This window comes from Alosa sapidissima, chromosome 21 (assembly GCF_018492685.1).
Source record: "Alosa sapidissima isolate fAloSap1 chromosome 21, fAloSap1.pri, whole genome shotgun sequence".
Classification (NCBI taxonomy): domain Eukaryota; kingdom Metazoa; phylum Chordata; class Actinopteri; order Clupeiformes; family Clupeidae; genus Alosa; species Alosa sapidissima.
Genome location: NC_055977.1, coordinates 22,380,015 through 22,404,231, shown reverse-complemented (window position 1 = coordinate 22,404,231; position 24,217 = coordinate 22,380,015). Strand labels below are relative to the sequence as shown.

At 46.1% G+C, this 24,217-nt stretch overlaps 1 protein-coding gene across 4 annotated transcripts in view; it reads right to left on the bottom strand.

The window, feature by feature from the left end:
• The window catches only part of trps1 (trichorhinophalangeal syndrome I), a 103,435-nt gene that overhangs the window by 7,222 nt on the left and 71,996 nt on the right, over window positions 1-24,217 (bottom strand). For all 4 annotated transcript variants that reach the window (XM_042077329.1, XM_042077331.1, XM_042077332.1 and 1 more), the window contains exon 6: window positions 5,136-5,258. In XM_042077329.1, coding sequence (XP_041933263.1) covers window positions 5,136-5,258 — 123 coding nt within the window. The remainder of the gene's footprint in view (window positions 1-5,135; window positions 5,259-24,217) is intronic.

Here is a 24,217-nt window from a genome sequence, read left to right as displayed (position 1 = left end):
GTCTGTGGCGGGGAGGCATCAGGACAGTTTACATGAGAGGAGAGAGAGAGAGAGTGTGAGAGAGAAAGAGAGAGAGACAGAGACAGAGAGAGAACGAAAGACAGAGATGACTGGAAAATCTGACAAACAGAAAGAGTGCCCTCTGCTGTTGGGCCAGTTCAGACCTCTGCTCGGAAGGCACAGCCAGTATGGACAGTGCTTCCCCTCTTTCTCATCTCTTTTTTACCCTTGCGTCATCTCTCACTTCTCTCTTTTTTTGCTATCTAATTTCTCTTTGTCTCTCTCTCTCCCCCTCCATTCTCTTTCCCACTCCCCCATCCGTCATTTTTGGATAGTGTCCCTTTCAGATAAAACACAGTCATGGACATCGAGCACACTAGCAGCACACACACACACACTCACACACACACACACACACACACACACACACACACACACACACACACACACACATACACACATTTTGTGTGCCGTTCCCTTTCTCTCCTCTCCTTAAGAATTGAAAATCTCTGTAACCATAGAAATCTCAGCTGTTTCTGTGAGAGTGCTGCCGCTCGCCTTTGTTAAATGATTTAAATGGGTGGCCTCCAAGTTACAACGACGGAAGAGCTTTCACAAAGTAAAATCGTAAAGTCAGGCCAGGATAGGGGTTGACAAAGCAAGGACTTTTTTTTTACAAAGAGGAAGGCAAGACACAATATTATGACATTTGCTACAGCAGATGAGCCAAGCAGATGGTTAGAAGAAATCATTTATTTTAAAACGGCAGTGACACAGCATATAGATGGCATATTACCATTACGGGGTACACAATCATTTGTTAATGTGATTCTGTATTGTAGCAAATGAGGAGCACGCTTCATAATTCTTCCTGCAACGATTAGACACTTCGAAATTCAACTCGTACTATGTGTGACACTGATTGCAATTGCCACCTCGCACACCTACAGGTACACCGTGTGCAGCAAATCTGAAGCACTTTTTTTTCCGGCACGGCAGAAATCACTCAGAAAAGGACATGACATTTTCCACGCGCTACGTGACCTGGTCACCACAGCTGGTGTTTGCGTCTTCATCTAGCGAGGTAACCACATAACGCCACTGACACCCCACTCCTCCCTCTTCACTGCAGCCGAAAAGAAAATTAACGATGATAACATGCCCTCCACCAGTGGCGATACCTTATTAACCATGTTTGCAACAGAGAACGTTTCATTGAAACCGGCGCTTCATTCAATATATTTTTTTTATTTTCATTTAATTTCAATACATGGGCCTCCATAGTATCTACCATCAGAAATGTTAACCTTTTCCATATGTTAACCTTTTCCATATCTATGCAAATCCTTTTCAGATCATCTATTTTTACATACAACATCACATTCATACCTTAATCTCAGTGTGATCAGTGATTACTAATAAGGCGTATCAAGAGATAACATATGAGTTTTTATGTCAATAAAACCTTTTTGTTTTTTAGCTAGTGGGAGAGGAAGGAACCCCTTTCCAGTCATAACAACTGATAACTGATTGAACCTTCTATTCCTGCTAATTTGCTACATCAATTATACTACTGTGCAAAGAGACCAAATCAGAGAGAGATCAAACAGATCAGAAACTATGTTTATATTTGAAAGTTCTTTATCACTCCCATCCCAACCAATCCCATCCACCACACATACATAAAAATACCCTGCCTATCTATAAAAGATGGAGACAATGAGCGAGCGATCAAGACTAGTGGGGACTCTGCCGAGTTTTATGGTGGCCGCCATATTGAAGCGCACATCCGCCCCTGTTCCTGACGGGTTCTGGTTATTAGTAGACAAAATCAAAGAGACATTTATAGTTGCAGTGTGTTCTGGCACGGAGAGACCTGCTCTCCGCTAGGCCTTGCTGCAACGCGGTTTTTATGAGGTGCCATTATGAAATGATTTCTGCACGGCGTATAAACTTTTTATTTAAAAGTATAAAAATACGAATGGAACAGCGCTGCCAAGACATGAAGGACAAGGGGTGGGGTGGTGGTTCAGAGGGGAGGTGGGGGGGCTCTGCCTTTTAACGATGGTGTGTGGGTTGAGCAAAACTAATTATTCATCGCTGCACTGTCTGGTGGTCCATACTACCTGAACGTCACTACCCCCACCCCTCTATCTCTCTATCTTTCCGTCATCCGTCTATCTCTCTCTCTCTCGCTCTCTCTCTCTCTCTTTTTCTGCGTCCCCCTCTCAGAATGGCACAGGGGCAAGAATGAGTCAGACCCTCCACCAGAGGAGCCCCAGTCGTCCCTAAAAACAAACAAGCAAATCTCGCAGCCAAGCATGGGCCTAGCAGGAGAAAACCCCGCAGACTTGGAGTGCCCTTCTCCCATTACATTTATTAGCTGCTAGCAGAGCATGACGTGTGCTCAACCTGATGGTCCACTGCATACACACGACCGAACAAGAGGAGAGCAGGGACAGAGACACAGAGACACACACAGACACACACACACACACACACACACACACACAGACAGATACAGATACAGATACAGATACAGATACAGACACAGACACAGACACAGACACACACACACACACACACACACGCAAGAAGAAGCTAACAAACTAGTAGGTATCTCTGGACGTAATTGCTGTAGTACAATTCATGATAGGGCTGGTGAGGACATATTTGTAATCTAGTACTTGGGCTCATAGAAGCACAAGGTGTAAGCAGTTTTTTTAATTGAACACTGCTTAAATGGTCAAACGGGGTGACATTATACCATGAGATCAAAGCTATCTGCACATTGCTTTGAGGTACAATATGTGCAAATACAAAAAAATAAAAATGAACAAAAAAACACAACAAGGTGTAATTACTTATTGACAAAGTATGTTCAAATATGAAATCAAAATGCTGTGTCCTAGATTTTAAGGTAAATATGGGAAAGTGGGATAAATAAATAAATAAAAAACCCACCATTTGAACAAATGAATTTCATTTAGAGGTGCAATCAATACAGTATGAAAAAATCTCCCAATAAGAAAAACACAAAATGCAATTTGTTTGGCTTTGTTTCTGAACGGAGCCTTAAGCTTATTCTAGGTCAGCATTGCAAAAAGATATAGTGCTGACAAGAAACAACACCACGGGGACTAAACTCTGGGTTCCCTCTCATAACATGACCTGGATATCTGTCAAAGAACAAAAAGGGTCTATACTGTAAGAAAGGTATCATATTAAGCAGACAGAACAGAGTTTTTAAAAAAGAGTGAGAAGGAGAAAGCGGGTGAGTAAAAGAGAGAAAGAGAAGGATAGAGAGGGGGAAGAAACAGAAAAAGGGAGAGAAGAATGAAGAAAGAGAGAAATGAAAGAGGGGAAGACGAGAGAGAGAGTGTGTGGCGCTGAAGTGAGACTGTGGTGGGCCTGGGCAGTGATGGGCCCCAACCCTGTTTCTCAAAACCACCAGGTGGCACAGGTCCTGAAAGGGGGCCGTTTGTGGCCGGGACCCGTGGAGCCCAGCCTGGCTCAGCTCAGCACTTGCCCCTGCCCCCCGGCGACCACACCGATTCAGGGAGCCTCCTGTGTGTGTGTATGTGTGTGTGTGTGTGTGTGTGTGTGTGTGTGTGTGTGTGTGTGTGTGTACTGAGGCTAGGGCTGGGGCTTTCTGCCACCCAGGCAGCCCGCCCAGACGCCCCCCGAGCCCTGCACGTCAACGCTGCCGCTGATGGAAAGGGGGGGGGGCGATGAGAGACCTCCAGCCAAACCCATAAAGACATGAGAACTTTCAGACGCTACCCAGCTCCAATTGAGTTAACGCATATATATATAAAAAAAAAAAACACGATACGAAAAAAAAAAAAGCACACCGCTTTGGCCGCCGAATGGGTGCACGTTATACGTGCACAATGCTCGCCCTTGTGTTCTGCGGGGAGAGAGGCTAATTCCTCACATGTTGTCAAATATGTTTACCCAAATGTTTATCCAGACACAATTTCAAAGAGGGGTGGGGGGAACACTAGAGCACTTCAAGGATTTTTTTTTCATCAGACAGCGAAGCCTTAAGTACGCAAGGGGCGAAAAAAAAAGGAGCAGGGAGGGGAAAAATAAATACATTTGCTCATTCGGATCAAAAACTGAACTTTCTGAAGGAGGCGAACAGCCTGTAAACTAAATCCAATTGTAAAATATCATCGTGATTGACTCCAGGGAACAGTGACGTTTGTTTTCAGGAAAAACGGACCACTGGCCCTTTTTCACAGTGCCTCACAGAAACAAACCAATCATCAAGGAGAGTTAAAGTAAGGGGGGGAAAACAATTCTCCATGATTCCTGACATTTTGATTTGATTTCACACAATTTGTGAAATTCATTTGATTTTGCCAGGTGACTATACATCTGCTTTCCACTACAGCAATCAGGCACTACCTTTGGTGTGACAGGATCAATCCTATCATGGTTTTTCGCTATACTTGACAGAGGCTTCGAGTGCAAACCCAAGGGAGGAGGCTGTGTGTGAGTGTGTGAGAAGTGTAAGATAGAAAAGAGAGAGAGGAAAAAAAGAGAAGAAAGAGGTTAAGAGAGAAAGACAAGACCATGAGTGTGAAAGAACAAATACCATAGTGTGCAAGTGTGGAACAATTCGACAGTGTCCGTGATGGTGGGAAGGTGATATATGCAACAGGACTTAAATGCTTCTCTCTGGTCTGTTGTGTGAGGTATCAATTTCAAGGTCAGATGTTTCTGAACCTGTGAGGAGCTGAGTGTGTGTGTGTGTGTGTGTGTGTGTGTGTGTGTGTGTGTGTGTGTGTGTGTGTGTGTGTGTGTGGAGGAGGTTTGTCATTATCTAGGGTTGAAGGTGAGAAGAGTGAAAGAAGACCTCTGCTTGGCCATGCCAAAGGTCGCATCGCCCTGCTCTGAACTAGCAGACCACACCTCAGTCATCTCCTCACTTTTTTTCGTACAGTTTTTTTTTTCTTTTTTAAACTTAATTTCTGTGGGTGGGCTGCCTCTGTGTTTTCCTAAGCCATCCCCTACCCACCCCTCCACCATCTTCTCTCGCCTCCAACCGCCGCCACCACCACCCCCGCCACCCCCACCTCCCCCACCACCCCCACCACCCCCACCTCTTTCCCTTTCCCCCTTCTCACCGAGTGCAGCTTCTGATAGAGGCCACACGCGTTGCACACGTAGCCCCCATTGGCGTTCTTCCTCCACAGCGAGGTCTTGGTGGTCAGACAGTTGGCACAGAACACGCCGGAGCCTCGCCGCCTCTGCAACATAAAAAGAGAGATAGAGAGACAGAGAGAGTCAGTGAACGAGTGAATCAGAGCTAACTGAGAAGGATGAATGAAGGCAGAGCATTAGAGAGAGAGAGAAAAACGAGGGGAAAAAGGTAGAGAAGGGAAGGCCTCATTTAAGGTTTAGACCTCTGATTGTGTTACGTGGTGATGACCATGGACCATGTAAGTATCAAAATAAACCGAGGGCACCTAACAAAATACTATATGTCTATTGCAATCTCTCTGGCCCCAACATTTTCTTGTTGGACTGTTCTAAAAATATATACACAATATATCCAGGGCAAAGCAGGAAGTTAGGGCAGTGTAATGTAGGTATTGTTGAATTGGAAAAAGTTACAGTGTGGTACATGGCTCATGTACTTTATCAGCTGTGAAAACAAAGAACACACACACACACACACACACACACACACACACACACACACAGACACACACACACACACACACGCACACACACACACACACACGCACGTGCGGACACGTAGAACGTGGTGGTGTGGTCAAAGGTTTGGATGTCTGACCGAACTGTCGTCTAGGTCATGTACTGTGAGGTAGATGCTCCCGTGAGGGGAAAGCAGAGTGAGGTAGGTAAAGAAAGATGGGGGGAATGCCAACGGTGGCCTGGGCCACCTCCCACTGCGCTGCCAAGGGGGTCGTCTGCCTTGCAGTCGTGGCCCCCCGACGTCTGGAGACCTCGCACTGTCCAATCAGAAGGTCAGGCTGCAGGTTGATTAGCAGAACCCAGCTGATTTTGCCGGTTATTAACCTTCTGGTGATTAATACGCCTTGTAAGGTACCACTGAGACGGCTGTGACCGTCACCCCCATTACACGGCGCTTGTCCCCGCCCAGTGCGAGCGACAAACACACACATGGCCCCCTGAGTCCGACAGGCTTCAGAAGAAAAAAAAAACAACAACAACTACAACCCTTCCTTTGGTCTGCTCACCCTGAGCTGATTTCCCATGAGTTGTTTGGGTTTCTGTTTGTGTTTTTCATTAATGTGCTGTCACAGTTTCACTCTGTTATCAGCTTTTCATTTGCTTGCATTTTGGACCTCACTGTTCTTGAGAGTCTACCAAAAGAAACAAAATAAATCAACTGAGGCATTGACAAAAAAAATGGAAAGAAAGAGAGACAGAAGGATAGAAAGGAGAGAGAGAGAGAGGAGGAAAAAACAACAACATGAATCATTTGGTGACTACCAGACTTATCGGTGGCTCAAACACAAGTGAACACAGGGAAACAAGCAGCCCGTGACTTGCAAGGCGAAACACCAGAATTATCTAGATTATGGCCAGCAAAAGTCATTTGGACCTTATAGAATATGTGCAATTTATCTAATGTCAGACATCTTCAGGAGGGAAGCATGTTTTCCCTGCCAGAAAAATACAATGCTCCTAATTGTGCTCAGATACATTTAGAATGGAAAGCTTTCTGCAGACATAATTTTGGCTTCAAGGCCAGAGAGCTTTCTTGGCAAGGGACAGGGCACTTGATTCATCGGGTGTTTCACAACGTCTCAGTAAAAAGTGCTGGTGAGCGGCCAGTTCCCTATAGGGTAATTTTTCCATCCAGATGCGAGCGCTATCGGAGGGCCCCTCTCGTCAGCTAAACTAATTATGATCTCGCGTTTGCTTATGCCTGCTCACTCTAACGTTCGACACTAGCCATTAATCATGGAAACGTGCAGAGAAATGAAAAAAGACACAGAGGACGAATGAGAGACAGTAGCCTGGTTGGTCGTTAAGGTCCAGAATGACAGCAATAATTTAATGAGATGGAGAAATGTTTTTCAGTGGGTCATCAACAGCAAGTGCAAAGTTGCCCCTCTGACAATGGCCCTCTTGAATTGGGTGGAAAGCGGGGCAATCACTTTTCTTTCTGTTCCGCATGGCTGCTTGTGGTCCAATCACCGGCTGGGTTACAGGATCCCTGTTTTAACCGCCAGTCCTTTTCCAAAGACAGCAGTACTCATTTCAAGGACCATCAAATCACTATCGATTCATTAATTTTCTGTCATTACACTCTACTCAAGGTGGAGATCGGAAATATAAAGTTCCATAACGGAAACTTCAGAACCGAGTTTCTTCCCCTGCTTCATTTACTGAGTAAGGTCATTGGTTAGCAGCAAGATCTTGTACTGTAATGCACGTACAGTACATGATTCAAATCAAATGAAGTTGTATTAGTGGATTGAGTTCAAATTGGATTACAGAGAATTTAAGTCAGGAATCAGGATCAATGTTTTTACAAACTCTTGAGGTTTAATCGAGAGAAAAAAAGGAAAAAAAGTGAAAAAAGAGGAGGAAAAAGAAACAAACATTCTTGCACCTCCAGTCTCCAAATGTTGGGTTTCTGCGGCCCACATGGCAAGACTGACAAGCCACGTCAGGACTGATTGATTTATTCTTTCCTATCCTGGTCTAGCGTTACAAGCCAAACAGAGTGTCCGTCATCGGGTTGGTGTGTTGCTGAGCCTCTGGCTCCCCCAGCTCCCCGGTCCCACAGGCTCCGAAATTATTCACACGTGTGTTCCCCTCCCACAACCCATCCTGCCATGGTGTCCCAGGCGCTCTCTATGCACAGCCATCGGAGGGCTGCGGAGTGGAGCTGTTCGCCAGCCTCATGCGCCAGGACTGACAGTCTCATTCGTGGCGTTTCTGCTTATCTCTTGACTCGGTGACAGGTACACAAGGAAGGATTCTAAGTAGACTAACTAAGTATGCAATTAAGTATGGAGAAAAAGACGAAGGACGTGGGCAAATAAAGGTAACCATGACAACGCAAACTGAGTAAAGAAATTCCTACTGGAGGTATAAAACACACAATCACACAAACACACAAACACACACACACACACACACACACACACACACAGAGTGTACACCAAGCATAATAAATCCAGATGTGGCAGAGAGACCAATGAATCACAGGCACACAGATTTTCCCAGCGCTCGGTGTGTAGCCAGTGCCCAGGTTTGTTGTTACATGATTTCCTCGACTCGAGCTGAAATATTCATGAAGGCCAGGTGTGCACCCCCCCTCCCTTCTTTCTCTTGCTCCCTCTCTTTTCCTCCCTCGCTTATTCCTCTCCTCTCTCCGCTGCCGGAGTCAGGTCTTTCTGATCTGAAGTGACACGCCAGGAGCGGCAACATGGACCCCACGCGCAATTAATGACTCTGCATTTAGAGCACAGCTCCTTGTAATCAATAGCAGCAATGTGATACAGCCCGCCAGAGAGCGGCAAGTCAGTAGACGAGACGCCGGCCAAGCTGGGGGCTAGCTTGTGCTAGCACGGGAGGCACCAGAATGTCAACACTCAGCCAAGTTCTCCTGCATAAAAACATCCGGGCAGGCTACGGCGCTGAGAGAGAAAGTGAGGGAGGGAGGGTGAAGAGAGAGAAAGAGAGACAGGGAGAGATCAGAAGCAACAAAGGCTTCTCCTCAAAAAGCAGTTGACATAGGACCATGAGATCGTTACATAGCGAGGGGGGAGAGAGAGGAATGAATGGAAAAAAAGAGCTGCTAAAACACGAAGCGATTGGAATTAGCAGTGTGTTACCATAGCTTCAGGAGTGAGACAGGATGAAGGCTCATTTGTCCTCGTGGGTTGGGTGCTTTTTAACAGCTGTGTGCAGAGCTAGGAGAGAGGGAGACAGAGCGAGAGAGAGAGAGAAAGAAAGAGTGAGAGAGAGAAAGAGTGAGAGAGAGAAAGAGTGAGGGGGGGGGGCTGGCTGGGCCTGGAGGCTGTTTGGTGTGTGTGTATGCAAGTGTGAGTGTGTGTGAGAGTGTGCGGTGTATATATGTGTGTCGGTGCGGTGGGGATGGGGAGGGCCGCTAAGGCCGTCCAGTTAGTTCAAGTGTCAATTACACAGGAAAGACCCAGAAATAGTCTCCCCACTGTCGAATGGCTCGCGATCCCAGACTTCCTTTTCAATTATCAACTGGTCTGCTCTGCCATCTGTAAAAACGAATGCATACCTAGCCTTGACAGGTTTATCTTTCTCTTTTTTCTCTCTCTCAACTCTTATACAATCATTTATTCGGAGAAAAAAAAGAACATACTAAGACCAAAAAAAAAAAAAACAACAACCACAGACTGGTTAGTTGCAGCTGCTGTTCAAAGTAAGTTATAGAAAACAAATAATAAAGCAAGCGAATGAGTGAGAGAGAGAGAGAGAGAGAGAGAGAGAGAGAGAGAGAGAGAGAGAGAGAGAGAGAGAGTTGCCCCTGTTTTCTCTAAGTGGCAGCCGATTCTTCTCCTCAGCCATGTACAGCACCAGGCTCGGTGTGGGTGAGCAAGGGCTACTGCGCGAGGAGGGCCCTCTTTGTCTGCTGACCTGATTCAGTTCATCCCTGCACTGGGGCGCCGGTGCTGCTCCCCCTGTGGCAAGGCCCTCCCGCTCCGTGCTCTACTACCCTTTCTCTCCCCACCGGCGCAATTTTCATCCACATTCTTTCCGCGGTAGGAATGCTGCAATATGGCGGCAAGCTGAAGGCCATGCCAGGTATGTGAAGCAACAAAAGAAAAAAAACTCTCACAAAAGAGTTAGAACTAGACAGTTAATGGCTCTAATGGGCCTCACTGACTCATATCCAGTAGACATACATAGGCTTGGGTGAAAACATACCCCTCCCTGCCACACATACACACACACAGTTGCAATTAATTAGTGGTGTGTGGAGAAGTGCGCATCAGTTCTCATCAAAACACATATCCAAGTACCAGCCAGCCATACAGACACACACACACACACACACACACACACACACACACACACACACACACACACACACACACACACACACACACACACACAGCTCGTGCTTTCAACTTTGTTGCTGTGATGAATGACATGGGTTCCCCGCAGCTCCATCAGTAGGTGTGGGCCCATGTGTGTCTCTGTGATGGATTATTAATGCCTGAGCTTTGGCACGCCCAAGGACTTTGACTCATACTGCAGTGGTGAGAGGGGCTATCAGGTCATTACGAGCAGTCACCTAATTACGTCTATTTATTTAATGCAAACGGTTTATTTAATGCAAACGGTTCCCACGTTTACATAGCAGTCGCTCATTAGTCCTGCTGTTCCTTATGGTCAAGTGAGGATGGCTGGTCACTGGGTGCAGCTAGTGTTTGGCCCCCTGTAGTCTTGTATCAATCGAAGCAGCTAGGAAAATCACAGGGCCGCTGGAACACTGCTGTCGGATATTTTGGTGGCACAATTAAAGTGATACACCACTCTGTCAACATGTGAAAAAGATAGCTAATGAGGACCAACAACATACTATACAATCTATTCAAAGACTCCAAAAATGTCTTTTTTCTTTCACTTGTTGTAGAAAGACACTGAGTATTTTCCCACGGCTCACACTGAAACAGACGTCTAAGCTTCATCAGGAATTTCAAATGAGGGGGGAAAAAGGCAAAAAATGAAGAAACTTGTTAGCAGCGGCAGTGCTTGAAGCGCACATAATCACGCTGGCTCATGTCGCAATGTCAAAATAAGTCATCACACGGCAAGGAAAAATTCCATTCATAGTTGTGAGTAATGAAGGTTCATCCTAACAAATGTCGAGAGAGGAGGGGGGACCAGGAGTAACGATAAACAAAACCATCACGATGAAATTACATTTAATTCACTTAAGCAATCCGCGGGCCCACTTACATTAAATAAACAATTATTTAATCAGCAGTGGGGGAAATTAGGTGAACCCCTACTGACAATTTCAATTTCAGAAATCCTGCATCAACATTTCGGGGGCTCAGGCGTGAGTATCATAACCGCCTTCAGCAAACATCTGGTTACAATTCCAGACATATCGAACCATCAAGTCCTATCTCGGGAGGAGGTTATCCTGGGTTTAGGCGAAAGCCAGCGTCTCTCGCTAAATTGCAGCTCTAATTGTATAATTCAGTTTGAGTTTAATAAATTAAGTTTAATTTATTCCTCCAAGATTTATTCACTCGACAAAACCTAAAAAGCGAAGCTTTTGGGAGGTCACACTGCATCGTAATAAAGCCGAGAACACTTGGAGTTGACTTCCCTCTATCCATCTCTCTCTCTCCGTCTCATTTTCTCTCTCTCCCTTTCTCTCTCTGTAGCCCTCCAATTTGCTCCCAACTCTCTTCACAGCACGCTGAACTCTTTATTAAGGAACCATGCTAGTCATGCCACTCAAACCTCAGGAAGTGCACTCTCCCAAGTATTCGAATTTGCAGGGGGATTGGAGTGCTTAATCAACCTTAAGGACAAGCGCAGACCTTCTGCTTTCATGGGAATCAATGTGCGTCAAGATTTCTTTCCCTCCCTTCCTTTTCTCCTTCTTTCTATTGGGCAATGTGAAAAATGCAATCAATGTCTTTCAGCATACATGTTGTCTTTTGTTTTACTGATGTCTTTGCAGAGGAGCACATGACATCTTCTGCACATGACATCTTCTGAAGAAAGATGAACGTTGAAAGAAAATAAAAGTGAGTCATATCTCTGACGCAGTACATGTTAATGCATGAAGTAATACTCTCGGGAACTGGGAAATGGAACTAGAAGGACCTCATCTCTGTGTAAAAAGATTCAACATGGCCAGAATCACCTTGGCTGGGTCTCACTATTTAGACTTTCAAAGGCGTCCTCGATGTTGCTGGGGACTCATTCAAAGCATCATGCTTGGCCACGTAAAAACCAACGGCTAGTCTAAACTCTGTGTACTGGAGGAACCTGAGAAAGAGGCCCACTTGAGCGTCCTCAGCTGCACGCTGGCACGTATGCACACTCACAGCAGAGGCTACTTGCAAAACCACAAAATCCCGGCTCATATCAGTGCAGTGTGGTGCATTAAACTGAGCAGAAAAAGGGGGCTCTCGAAATCAAAGGCCACTCTCTCAAGTATGCATCCGAAACCCTTTTTTTCCATTAATGCACAGAAATATCTGTTCTCGTGACAGAACAATGAGATAGTATTCTCTTACTCTGCCTCCAGAAAAGAGGTCTTTTTTGTTCCTCTGTGCGCTCCAGAGGAATCAATGCGTTCTGTGTAGCCCTTATCGGAGTCTCTCTTCCTGCGATAGTGTAAGAGCCGTCCCTTCAGAGAGCCCGTTTCCGTGGCTACATCCTGCCTGCCTGACGTGCAGAGGAAAGGCTGTGTTACACAACAGCTTCTTCCTGCGCGTGTCATCTGTCACTTTGTCCCCATGCCATCTGTGTGTGTGTGTGTGTGTGTGTGTGTGTGTGTGTGTGTGAGAGAGAGAGATGTGTGTGTGTGCTGGAGAGGGCTGTCATTGTCACTGAAATGCATGTGTGTGTGTGTGTTAGGGTGTATGTGTGTGTTTGTACACACGGGTCACCTCACCTCAAACCTCCTCTCCGACACAATGGTGGTGGTGCTGGTTGAGGGTGGGAGGGTGGTGGCAGCAGGGGATGGTGTGTGTGTGTGTGTGTGTGTGTGTGTGTGTGTGTGTGTGTGTGTGTGTGTGTGTGTGTGTGTGTGTGTGTGTGTGTGTGTGTGTGTGTGTGTGTGGGGGGGGGGGGGGGTGATGGTGAGCACAATGGCCTTTCCGACAGACATGAAAGGCACAGCCATGACATCACAGGGCTTGTGTGTCACCAGACACAGCGAGGTCAATGTTGCCCAGGAAGAGACCTGTGAAAAGGGTCTGCAACAGGGCCAGCTTTTCCCAACCTTCCTTTTATCCAGCTTTTTTTTTTCATCTTGTCATTTATCCCTGTTTTGTTTACCTCTTCCCCTCATTGTGTGCCATTGAACACAGAGGTGTGAGTGTGAGGGAGCAATAGAGCAAGGGACTGATGGCGTGTGGAGGAAACCCTGCAGCCCTATAGGGACTGGGGATGAAGAGGGAGCCGTCTTGAAAAGCAGAATGAGACCGTAACGGAAGGAAGGAAGTGTTCCTTTTTCAGCGGCCGGCTTGATCTGGTCAGTGGAAAAAAGCCGCCTTGCTGCAAACTCAGAGGAGGGATTCGGTCAGTCGACTGTGAAGGTGTGTGTGTGTGTGTGTGTGTTTAGGAGATCATGATCACGTTACGGTCACACCACACTGAATTTACCGTGAGATGAAAAAAAAAAAAAAAAAAATCACAGCATCACTTGTGCAGCAGTCTAAATACTTCTTCAATTGTGCGTTTGCTTTCCTAAACTCGCCGTGGTGAATCAGAGGCCGTTTAGTCGGCAGAAGCAAAAATGTTTTCGCTCAACTATATGTGGAAAGATGGACCATGAAAACTGCCAAGAGGTAAACGCTGGCACACTTTCACTCTAATAGTCTGTGCGGTAACACACTGTGGAAAAGAGGACACAGGAACCTCGATTCACCTTGCCCTGAGGGTAGGGCTGGGGTGAGAGGAGTGTGTGTGTGTGTGTGTGTGTGTGTGTTTGTGTAGAGTAACACTGTGTAGATGGAGAGACTGCCTGACCAGACGGCACCTGAACTCCAGATGATTTGGTGGGCAGCTAAAGTCAGCCGAGCTTGACGGGGAGCTGCTTCCCACCTGTAAACTCAACGCTGTAATGGCAAATGATTGCAGTGCGAGGTCGGTCATCTATGAGCTCAGGCCACGGGCAGCTGTGCCACACAAAAAAAGACTTATTTTGTTCTCTTCGTCATGACAAAGAATTCAGGAAGTGAAAGTGGTCTTAAAGAACGTGCTGCTGAGTTCTGAGGTAGAAAATAATTCTGCAGAAAAAAAGTTAGAAAATAATTATGGAGAACTATGTTGAAAGTGGGAAAGAAAAGAAAAAAGGAAGTAATGAAAGACCAGGCGAGGCATACGGACTGGAGGATGGTAGGGCCTGCTTAGTGTGGAATCGAAGAGGACCTTGTTAACAGGAAGAGCAGAGGCAGAGGCAGCCAGATAGCACTATGCTGAGAAAATCACCCAAGGCAGGGGTCATCCCTCAGGCTCATGTAAAAATCACAGCTAGAAGTACACTCTGAACACACACTACACACACAATATGTACTAGACAAACAGACACAGACACACACACACACACACACACACACACACACACACACACACACACACACACACACACACACACACACACACACACACACACACACACACACACACACACAGCTTGGACCTGTGTGTCATACATGTATTTATGGTGAGGACCTGGCTCACCTGGTGTGCACACAAATCAAAGGAAAGCCCACAGAACAAGGCCAGAAGAAACATCCCGCCTCCGTATGCAAAGTTCACAACAAATTCAGCTCCTCTTACTGTTGATTCTGTAGACATCTATGTCCAAAGCTCAAATGAATCGAGCTGAATCAGCTTTCCATACATTTTCCAAAATCAGTTCGTTGTTCATCAGCTCATGATGTCAAGAGTTCGTCCACATACATTTAAGTGGTCAAATTTGATTTGTTAGCCATTCACGCTAAATGCCAGTTTTCACTCAAGAGGTCCATCTCCAGTCATGTGCGAGGCCAGTTAGAGTGCTCTGTGTCTGCAAGAAAACCAGTTAAAGGGTTGCTAGGAGAGGCGGGAGGGAGGGGCAAATCGATGGTTTGATAAGATACATGGCAGCAGTGGGGGTCTACATGGCCCCATAAGGACCAATGAGAAGTGAAAATCAATACGCTCATGATCGCATGAGGGAGCCTTGCCAGACGTTATAGGCTCCTCCTGACGCACTCAAGCAGGACATCAGGATATCCACTGTGTGATTTTCTTACTTTTTCTCCATCATTTTTTCACACTTTCACAAATGTGACAGAAACCTCCACAAGTTGCCCATGCCCATTTGTTAGCTTACATCCCTTTTGAAAAGTTGAAAAATTATAACAGCCGTGACATTTTGTGATTGGAAGATCTGCGCCATGCAAAATCCACTTTAGTCAACACGGGCTAAATGACAAATAAAATGTATTTGCTCTCGAACCATTAGTTAATCTCTTACAAGACAGGTGGTAGAAAAAAGCAATTATAAGGTGAGCTCGTGTTTCTCTGTGTAGGGAGTGGATGCCCCTTTAATTAAGATCCATTGTTCTTCCTCTTTTCCACCCTACAAGTCTTCCTCTTTTCCACCCTACATCCAATCTGGGTGATGCACGAAAATTCCATTACCCAGAAGCACCTGGGGGGATTCGGCAAAGCAGCTGCGTTAACAAAAACAAATGGCTCGGAGCATAAGACAGTCAGGCTGGTCGACAGGATTGGGTTCACAGGGAGGTGTAGAGAGAGAGAGAGGGATAGAGAGAGAGAGAGAGATAGAGAGAGAGAGAAATGAAAGATGTGAAGTTTTGTGTTTTGTGATATCGGGGGTGCTGCTCAATTACGAAGGTTAACTACTCCCAGTGGTGGTCTGCTGGAGTCTGACAGAGGGGGGTGGGTGGGGGGACTTCTAGTTTTGGAAGAGGCTGTTTTCACAGCAGGGAGATTTTTGGGTGGAAATTTGGAACTCAATTCACTTTCCTACCTAGGCAAATGTGGTCCTCTTTCAGTGAAACTGGAGTATTAGCATGGAACTTGTTTTAGTGTCAGGTGCAATGACTATTTGATTACTGCATTACGGCTGCGGTTTCATCGTGCCAAAATATAGTCTGAGATGTAATGCATTATAATGTCTAAAATGTAATGTAATGTAAGGGTGGAAACCAAGTATTCATAAACACACTGAACTGTACAGCTCCGATTCTGAAAAGTTCCACTGTTGTTCATGACACACAGTGTAAAAAAACTGTGCTGTGATATGGGGTAGTTAACGATGGCATCAAGTGACAGCTGGAGCCAGTCTGCAGGTCAGATAAGAGAGAAGACCGATAGTTAGAGTAGGGAGCAGTCCTCTCTTTCCTTCATTTTTTTTCTCTCTGCTTCACTGGAAAAAAAGGAGTCTGTGAGGTTGGAAACTAATGGAGTCTCCATGGAGCAGTGCACACTAGCGTCCATCTTGGCTCCTGACTCAGCAGCAGCATCTTGCTCCCATCAGTAAGATATCAGACCGCTGTGCATCTGGTGCTGCATCCGCTGGGGGCGAGTGGGGGTATTAAAAAGTGATAAGGGTCACGTTTTAGCTGGCAGGCTACTGCCACGCACTCCACTGCCAAACACAAATCAGACTAATAAGGGATGCTTCTATCTCTACTGCTGCTCTGTCTCTTTCTTGGAATCCTTCACTCACTCCCACACACACAAATACACACACACACACACACACACACACACACAACTGGTTGCATCTGTCGAGGGTTTCACCCACTGAACCACAAGAAATGTCACGACTGCACTAACGAGGGGCGAGACCCTGAGACGACGGCACAAAGTAAAGTAGACGTGACAAGTGCAGGGGTCTGTCCGACCCGCCAACGAGTCTCTCTCTTCCAGCCAATCACTTCCATTAGAAAGCATACTGTAGATGATGTACATGATCACCAAAGGCCGCAAGATAATGCAACATGGGGGGATATATATATATATATATATATATATATATATATATATATATATATATATGTTCACAAATAATTCCATCATAGTTTGCATTAGCCATTTGTGAGTCAAACTCAGCTAAGTGGCTCACACAATTAAACTACAGGGAGAGAAGTGGGGAGTGTGTGTAAGGGTGTGAGTGTATGCATGCATTGTGTGTGTGTGTGTGTGTGTGTGGGTGTGGAGGGGGTAGGGGGTTGTGGCGGACAAAAATGGCCATGTTGAGCTCTGCCTCCATAGTTCTTAATTGCCTAGCAACCTCGGACAAGTAAGCCTTCCAAATTGGAGGATAAGTGGAGAACCGTTTCCACCAACTGAGGGGCAAATTTCATTGTGCTTAATGTGGATAATTACCGAAGTTCTCTGCAAGAGAAGAGAGAGAGGGCTGTAATGAATGGTACTTTATTGTATTAAATCCCCCTCTCTTCCAAAGAACGCAAATATAGAGGGGGAAAAAAAGTCACTTTGGTGGCAAGGCCAAATTTTCTTGTCCACTGTTTGAGTGTTCTTGGGCACTTCAGCTCAACATTGTGACCAAATAACCATAAATCAGGCATGAAGAAAATAAAAAGAGAAACTCAATCAATCTCAACTGCTTAACTGTGCGATTTTGACACCTTATTGCATTGTATAACTCTCACATGTGTAAGTACATATCCTGAGTCACAATTAAGCCTAACACTTTGTAGCCAAATGTTATTATTAATAGGTACATAGAATATACTCAGTGTGTGACACACTATTTAATATACAGTGTGAGTCAAGGAAGATAAACAGCAGAGGGAATTCTTCAATGGCCTCTCTGTTGGTGTCTCTTAGGACAGTGCATTGTCCTAAAATGGACTGTTCATCCCTTCTTTGACCATCCCATCTACTGTACTGTACATGACCTCATCTACTGAGTGAAGGGAGCAGGGAGGGTTTTTTTTTTACCTTTGGAGGGTAAGGGAGGGCAGTTTGGGAGGGTAAGGGCAGGGCAACCGTGGGGACAGTGTGCCTCCATTCCTCTGCACTGGCCCCAAAAGAGACCTGCTCCTGGGGCTCTGGCTGTGCAGGGAGAACATGGTGGAGGACGATGGCCACGGAGGTCATTCCATATGGATGAACATTTAAGGAATGAGGGTGAAAAAAAGGAGCCTGACAATGGACTGCTTGCTTGCTTGGACAATGTGTTCACTTTCCCCTTGCTGACCTGCTGCCGTTCCATCTTGTTTGCCCAGCACCACTAGCTTTCTCCTCCACTGCGCTAATATCAGCCCAGAGGTCTCACAGAGGTCAGAGGTGACACCGTGGACATCGAGGGATGGGGCAGCCTATTTCCAAGACCCGCTGTCCATGGACGCACACAAACAGAGACATGGACATTTGCTTATGTCCAGGAGAATGGGAGTCTTTTTTCTTTTTTTAAAGCGGCTCTCTTCCATTCTACACTCAAATGGTAAACTCAACCTTGTGCTGTTGTACAAGTTCACATTCAGTTGTGTCAGTTGAGTGTGGTTGAACAGTCAACAAGGCAAGGGTGTGATAAATAATTTAGTCCCAAACCTCAACCTTCGCAGCTTCCACATGCATCACCAGTGAAGGCTTTCAAGATATTCTACTTTTCGACACACAAAAAAAACAACAACACTCACTCACGGACAAGTATGTCCAGCATCAAATACAGTATGCACACTTGTGAATGGCAGTGATAAAAGTCAGCAGTACAACCCTCCAGTAGTTAAAAACAAACTGCTACATAAATATGTAAATCCTGCTACGAGTGGTGGCGCGCTGCACATAGTCATCATAAAAGCTGGCTGCATATGGCCACAATGTGTCCAGCACGCGTGCATCATAATGAGCAGTGGTCTTAACGGCGGCTCGGTATGCATGTATGAGTTTCTGCCATGGGTTGACCTCAAATTCAACAATGGCCTTCATTATTTTCGTGTGTGCCTTGGGTGTCCTTGTGACGTGTAGTCTTCATTAGGGACCCCCCTTGCGCTCGGTGGCTAAATAATCCATGGCTGTGTCCACCCGCGTCCACAAACCGAGAGCCTGTAATCTACACTGTATGTATGTATGTATGAGCTGGCTGACTGGCGGGCAGTACTGGCTCTCTAATGGGCGTGTGCAGCCGTGCGCTGCATTACCGATTCCATCTGGAGGAGTAGCAAACTGCAGGGGCCCCTGTCCTGCCCTCTAGCAAATTGAATGACTAGCCTGTTTCCAATTTGCGCTAACTCTAATATCTAGCAGATACCCCACCCTCCACCCCCCACATATACCTCTACCCACACCCCTGTGTGTTCCATGACCCCTGCCCACCTCCACCTCCAGGCAACAATTTAAGCCCTGACCCCCTTTAGCAGCAAGACAACATCATGCCATTTGCACCCCCCCCACCTCTCCTTTTCCTCCCTCAAAATGGCTGACTCTTTATTGACCCCCCCCCCCCAACCCCCCCACTGCCCCCGCTGTTAGTGTGGCCTGCTCCGAGGCCACTGTTAATTATGGTGCCGATCCCTTCAAAATGGACGAGCTGGACATTTCATTAACTTTGCTACTGTAAATCTCATTGGAGCGATGCAGACGGCAGCAGGGTAAGGTGGCGTTGGGGGTTGGGGGGTAGCGGGTGGCTCGACAGCCGTCTGGTGACATTCAGTCTTTTAATGAGGTGGGTCAAAGTCAAGCACACATTCGTTTTTCACTGGGGGAGGAGTGAAAAGGGGAATACAGGTGTGTGTGTGTGAGTATGTGTGTGCTTGCGTACGAGTGTGTGTGCTTGCGTACGTTCATGTGCACGTGCACATGCTTGTGTTTGCCTAACAGACTGAGGGGGCTAGTGTCTGGCATGAAAATGATTCTGGACAAAAGTTGCATACCCATCTCAGATTTACATGACTGAGGGAGCTCAATCATCAATCAAACTGTTCTATTTCACCCCCCCGAAAAAAACTCGCCGGTAACGTATTTGTGCCCTGCACTTCTCTCGTCACGCCGGCTGCCTCAGCAATTTGGAAACGGAGCATACTGCCGCATCGCCAAACAGGAACTGATGGAAGGAACCCCTGTGGCTATAAACCCTTCTTCTGTGACAGTCGCCCACTGTTAAATTGAAGCTGGGTGAACAGCGATTGCATTGTGGCTACATTTGCTTTGTTATTAGTGCTGCTTTGGGACGAGTGAGCTCAGAGTACTCAGCCAACTGCAGCTGTTTCCCCCGACCTATGACGGCAGGCTTTCTTCCTGTGTCTCACGCCCACTGATAAAAGTGGCATCGAGGCTACTTCCAGCTCAGCGCCACCACCAGGTCAAGGTGAGGGACCAGTCCAGGGAATAGAATGTGTGAGTGCTGCTTGAATCAAGAGGAACTGTGACATCCAGCTACTTCCAGACACTAGGTCAAGGGGATCTGACCAGTGAATGTATGTGTGTAAATGTACGCTTGCATGTGTGTGTGTGTAATAGTATGGCTTAATTTCAGGGAAAATGGTCAACTCTGGAAGAGAGAGAGAGAGAGAGAGAGAGAGAGAAAGAGAGAGAGACAGAGAGAGAGAGTTTGTGTGTGTGTTTGTGGTGTCCACAGTAAATTAATTTATCCACTGTTCCATTGCCTGTGAGCCGTGCCGCACTGTACGAGTGAGCAGATGTGAAATTAACCTGAAGTATTCACTAAATAACTCAAAAAGTCCAATTAATTCCATTAAATTACTTCTCCTTTGATTTTCAATTAGCCTCCAGATTGTCAATGGCTTTCCTGCCACCGCTCCTGCTGCTTTGGCAACCGTATGGTGAAAAAAACCCAGTCGGAAAAAAAAAACCCTCTCTATCCCGTTTAAAACTTGCTTTTAAAAGGCTATTGAATTTTGGGGGGGCTGGTCACAAAACAGTCATCCAGTTACACAGTGGCCTCGTGGGGCACAATGGCTGTGGGTATCATATTTGTCCAGGGAGTTGTGATCTGGTGTGAATTTTAGTGTGACCTTAGCCTTTTTTTTGGCCTGGCTTGGACTGTGCCAGTGCTGTCTTGACTGTCGAATGAGCGAATCGCAGGCTGTAGCCTTGGGGTTCTTCCGCTGGTTTTGCAGGTGTTAATTACTGGCGAGTCCCACCCTTCCTTAGGTCACTTGAGATCAGGAGAACAATGTTCCCTGAGAGAGAGAGAGAGAGAGAGAGAGAGAGAGAGAGAGAGAGAGAGAGGGGGGAGAGAGAGAGTGAGAGAGAGAGAGAGGGGGAGAGAGAGGGGGAGAGAGAGTGAGAGAGAGAGAGGGGGATAGAGAGAGAGAGAGAGAGAGAGAGAGAGAGTGTGTGTGTGTGTGTGTATGTGTGAATATCCAAGAGGGCTAGTCTGGAAGCTCGAAATCTATGGAGTTGGACAGCACAGTGTAATCAATAGCTGTATTGATATTTTTTTTTCTTACTGCTTCTCACACCTTGCTCCCTGCCACACATATATTCGCACACATACACACACACACACACACACACACACACACACACACACACACACACACACACACAGTTGCAATCAGTGCTGTGTGGAGAAGTGTGCATCAGTGCTCATTGAAACATGTACCCAAGAACCAGCCGGTCATACGGACACACACACACACACAAAGTCCTTGAGCGGCTGCAACTGCTGTGATCAGCCTTGAGCATGGTCCCTTGATAGGCTCGGCAGTGGATCGAATTCCATCAAACTTCCCTGTGCTGTGAACATCACCTATACATGGCACTCTCATTCCTGGGGAATTAGCGTCATGGGATTCCCTGCTGTCAGGAAAACTGTGATTGCGCCCCAGTCTTGTGATGAAAACCAGTGACCCCATAATAGCTTACAGCATAATACTGTAATAGGATCAGAACCAATTTGAGGATCAGGTCTGGGATAGGGTAACCAATCACAATAGTTACTAAATTACTTATTAGTTTTACATTCCCAGTGTAACGACATGTGGCATTTACCAAATTGATAAAATTCCAATCACTGCACCACGCAAAGTGTCATAAAATACTATTAGGACTATACATTATAATTTGGTGACAGTTGTATGCCCACAAATGACAGTGCTTTCTGGCAGCCATTTCTGCTGAGACTTCTTCTAAATGTCCTCAAATAGAAGAAGTCAGAGGCTCGCGGTATGTGGGGGATAAGGATATAGCAAGTTTTGGTGCAACATTCTCCACAGAAAGGATGTGATCTTTCCTCGTCTGTTCCCTCATCTGCTGTGAATTAACAAAAAACTGGTCAATGGCACTCTGCATCGCTGACATAAAGTGTTAGAGCAATTCTGTCATCTACTCTCTGTTTGGCTTATTCGTGCTAGCAACAGCCAGGTTTTCATGGATTGCGTTTCCTCATAACATGGAAATAATGGGCTGCTTAAACAGCATTTTAATAGGCTACCATTCATCATAGCCTTCCTCCATTTTATAGATTTTGCCTACATTTTTATGCAGCATTTAAAGGTACTTTGTCTTAAAGTTACACAAAACTTAAAACTAATTTTGTTTTTCTCTATTTCAGTTTGGAGAAAACCAACAAAAAGCAACACCATTTCAGAAGTAATTTCCCAAAATCTCCCAAAGGTCTACAATCGTATAGGAGCCTTCTGGCTCTAAATGCACTTCAACACAACATCCAAATTCCTTGAACATACATGTAAAATATCTCTGTAGATTTCATCTCTAAAGCAGCATGCCCTTGGATGCATCCATGTAAACATCATAATCCTTCAGATAGAGGAGCTGTTTCATCTTTGTCTAAATCATGCCATACAGGCTCCTCTCTGCAGACCTGATGCTCTCTCTATCTTTTCTTTCCTCCTTTTCTTTATCTCCCTCTCTCTATCTCTTTCTCAGCTGAACTCTTTGGCTTATCGGTGGCCACTGGATGCACACTTAGCAGAGGGGGCGGAACGTGACAGCTGGCAGGCACGAGGGTCAGTGAGATCTGGCAGTGGTGCTGTGCTGTGGTCGATAGCCGCCCTCGCTTCGCTTTGCTTTTGCCTGCTGCCCACCTGCGCACGGGGAGGGAGCCCCCCCACCTCCTCTCTACTCCCTTCCCCTCTTCACCACCACCACCACTTCCCTCTCAGCCTCCGCCATGTCTTGATCAATGCTTTCAATTTGAGCACTGGAGGGAAATGACAAGGAATGGAGAAAGGGGGAGCAGGATTCTGAGAGAGAGAGAGAGAGAGAGAGAGAGAGACGCAAAGATAGATAGAGGGAGAAGGAGAGATGCAGTAGAGAGTGAAGGATAGAGAAAGAGAGGGAGAGAGAAAGAAATTCACAGGGTGGAGAGAGGGGGAGAAAGAAAGTGAGAGAGCGAGAAAAAAAAAGAGACAGAGAGAGAGAGACAGAAAGAGAGAGACTGAATAAACTTGAGGGCCCCGTGTCCTTATCCCATGCTGTTGTCTGGCAGCTGGCACGAGCATAGCTGCAGTGTCTGGTCATTGATTTCCTTTTAGTGCGAGTGCATTACTTCAGTCTCCTCTGTAGGCTTAGAGGAGGTGGCCACTGGAAACTAAGCTGGGCAGCCTGGTGGAAAAAAAAAGGAGCTTTGTCTCAACCTGATCTACCCTCAGTGCAATCTCTGCTATATCTCTGTGCAAGCTCTGAAATATCTAAAACAAGATGGTGTCATATCAGTAGGTTATAAAGGATAATGATTCACTCTATATGAAATATATATTAATGCTCTATTGATGCCTGTAGTGTTTTGACCATGGTCATTCCAAGACACTTGCTCACGTACTGTATTGGAGATAGCCTTCAAGCCCATGACTCCCTGATGCCATCTCCACTACGGATAACCGGAGAGTTATGAGGCAAAGAACATAACTTCCGTTCCTTTTATTTTTGAGGCACTTTTTCTGATACTACTGCATTCCCTTTGCTCTTTGGTCTGTCTCTCAAAACCATGCAGACGTTGGACAGTGAGTGATCCGAAGAAGCTGCAAGCCCTTGTGTGCATGAAAAAAAAAACAAAACAGGGAATCTCAGACTGCACCTCTGGCCCAGTCAATTTCGGACATCAATGCGGTCGATTCGGCTGGACACCAGCCAACCCCCGGGCGGTGACATCGAAAGGCTCTCTGGGGAGACGGCTCACCCTTGTAATGAGGGCTTGTCAAAATGTCAAACTCGATCAATACCGGGAGCTAAAGGTCAAAACTGCTCCTGCGAGCGTGATTCAATACTTCATTAAGAAAGAGGGAAGTACAGCGTGCATGTGAATGGATGTTTAAAGTCAGAGGAGTTGCGCCACGCATACCATCGACAGCGATGGAGAGAGGAGATGCATGTCTCTGCCAGGGTGTTAGGCTGAGATGGGCCAGCGATGTTCCCTTGGGATAAGAGGACTGATAAGTCTTTGTTGGCTAATTATTGTTTTTGTTGCTGAGATTGTTGAAATTTCCGTAGAAAAGCTTTATCATATAGACATGTTTGTGTGCATGTTTATAGTGTGGATGTGGGGAAAATCTCT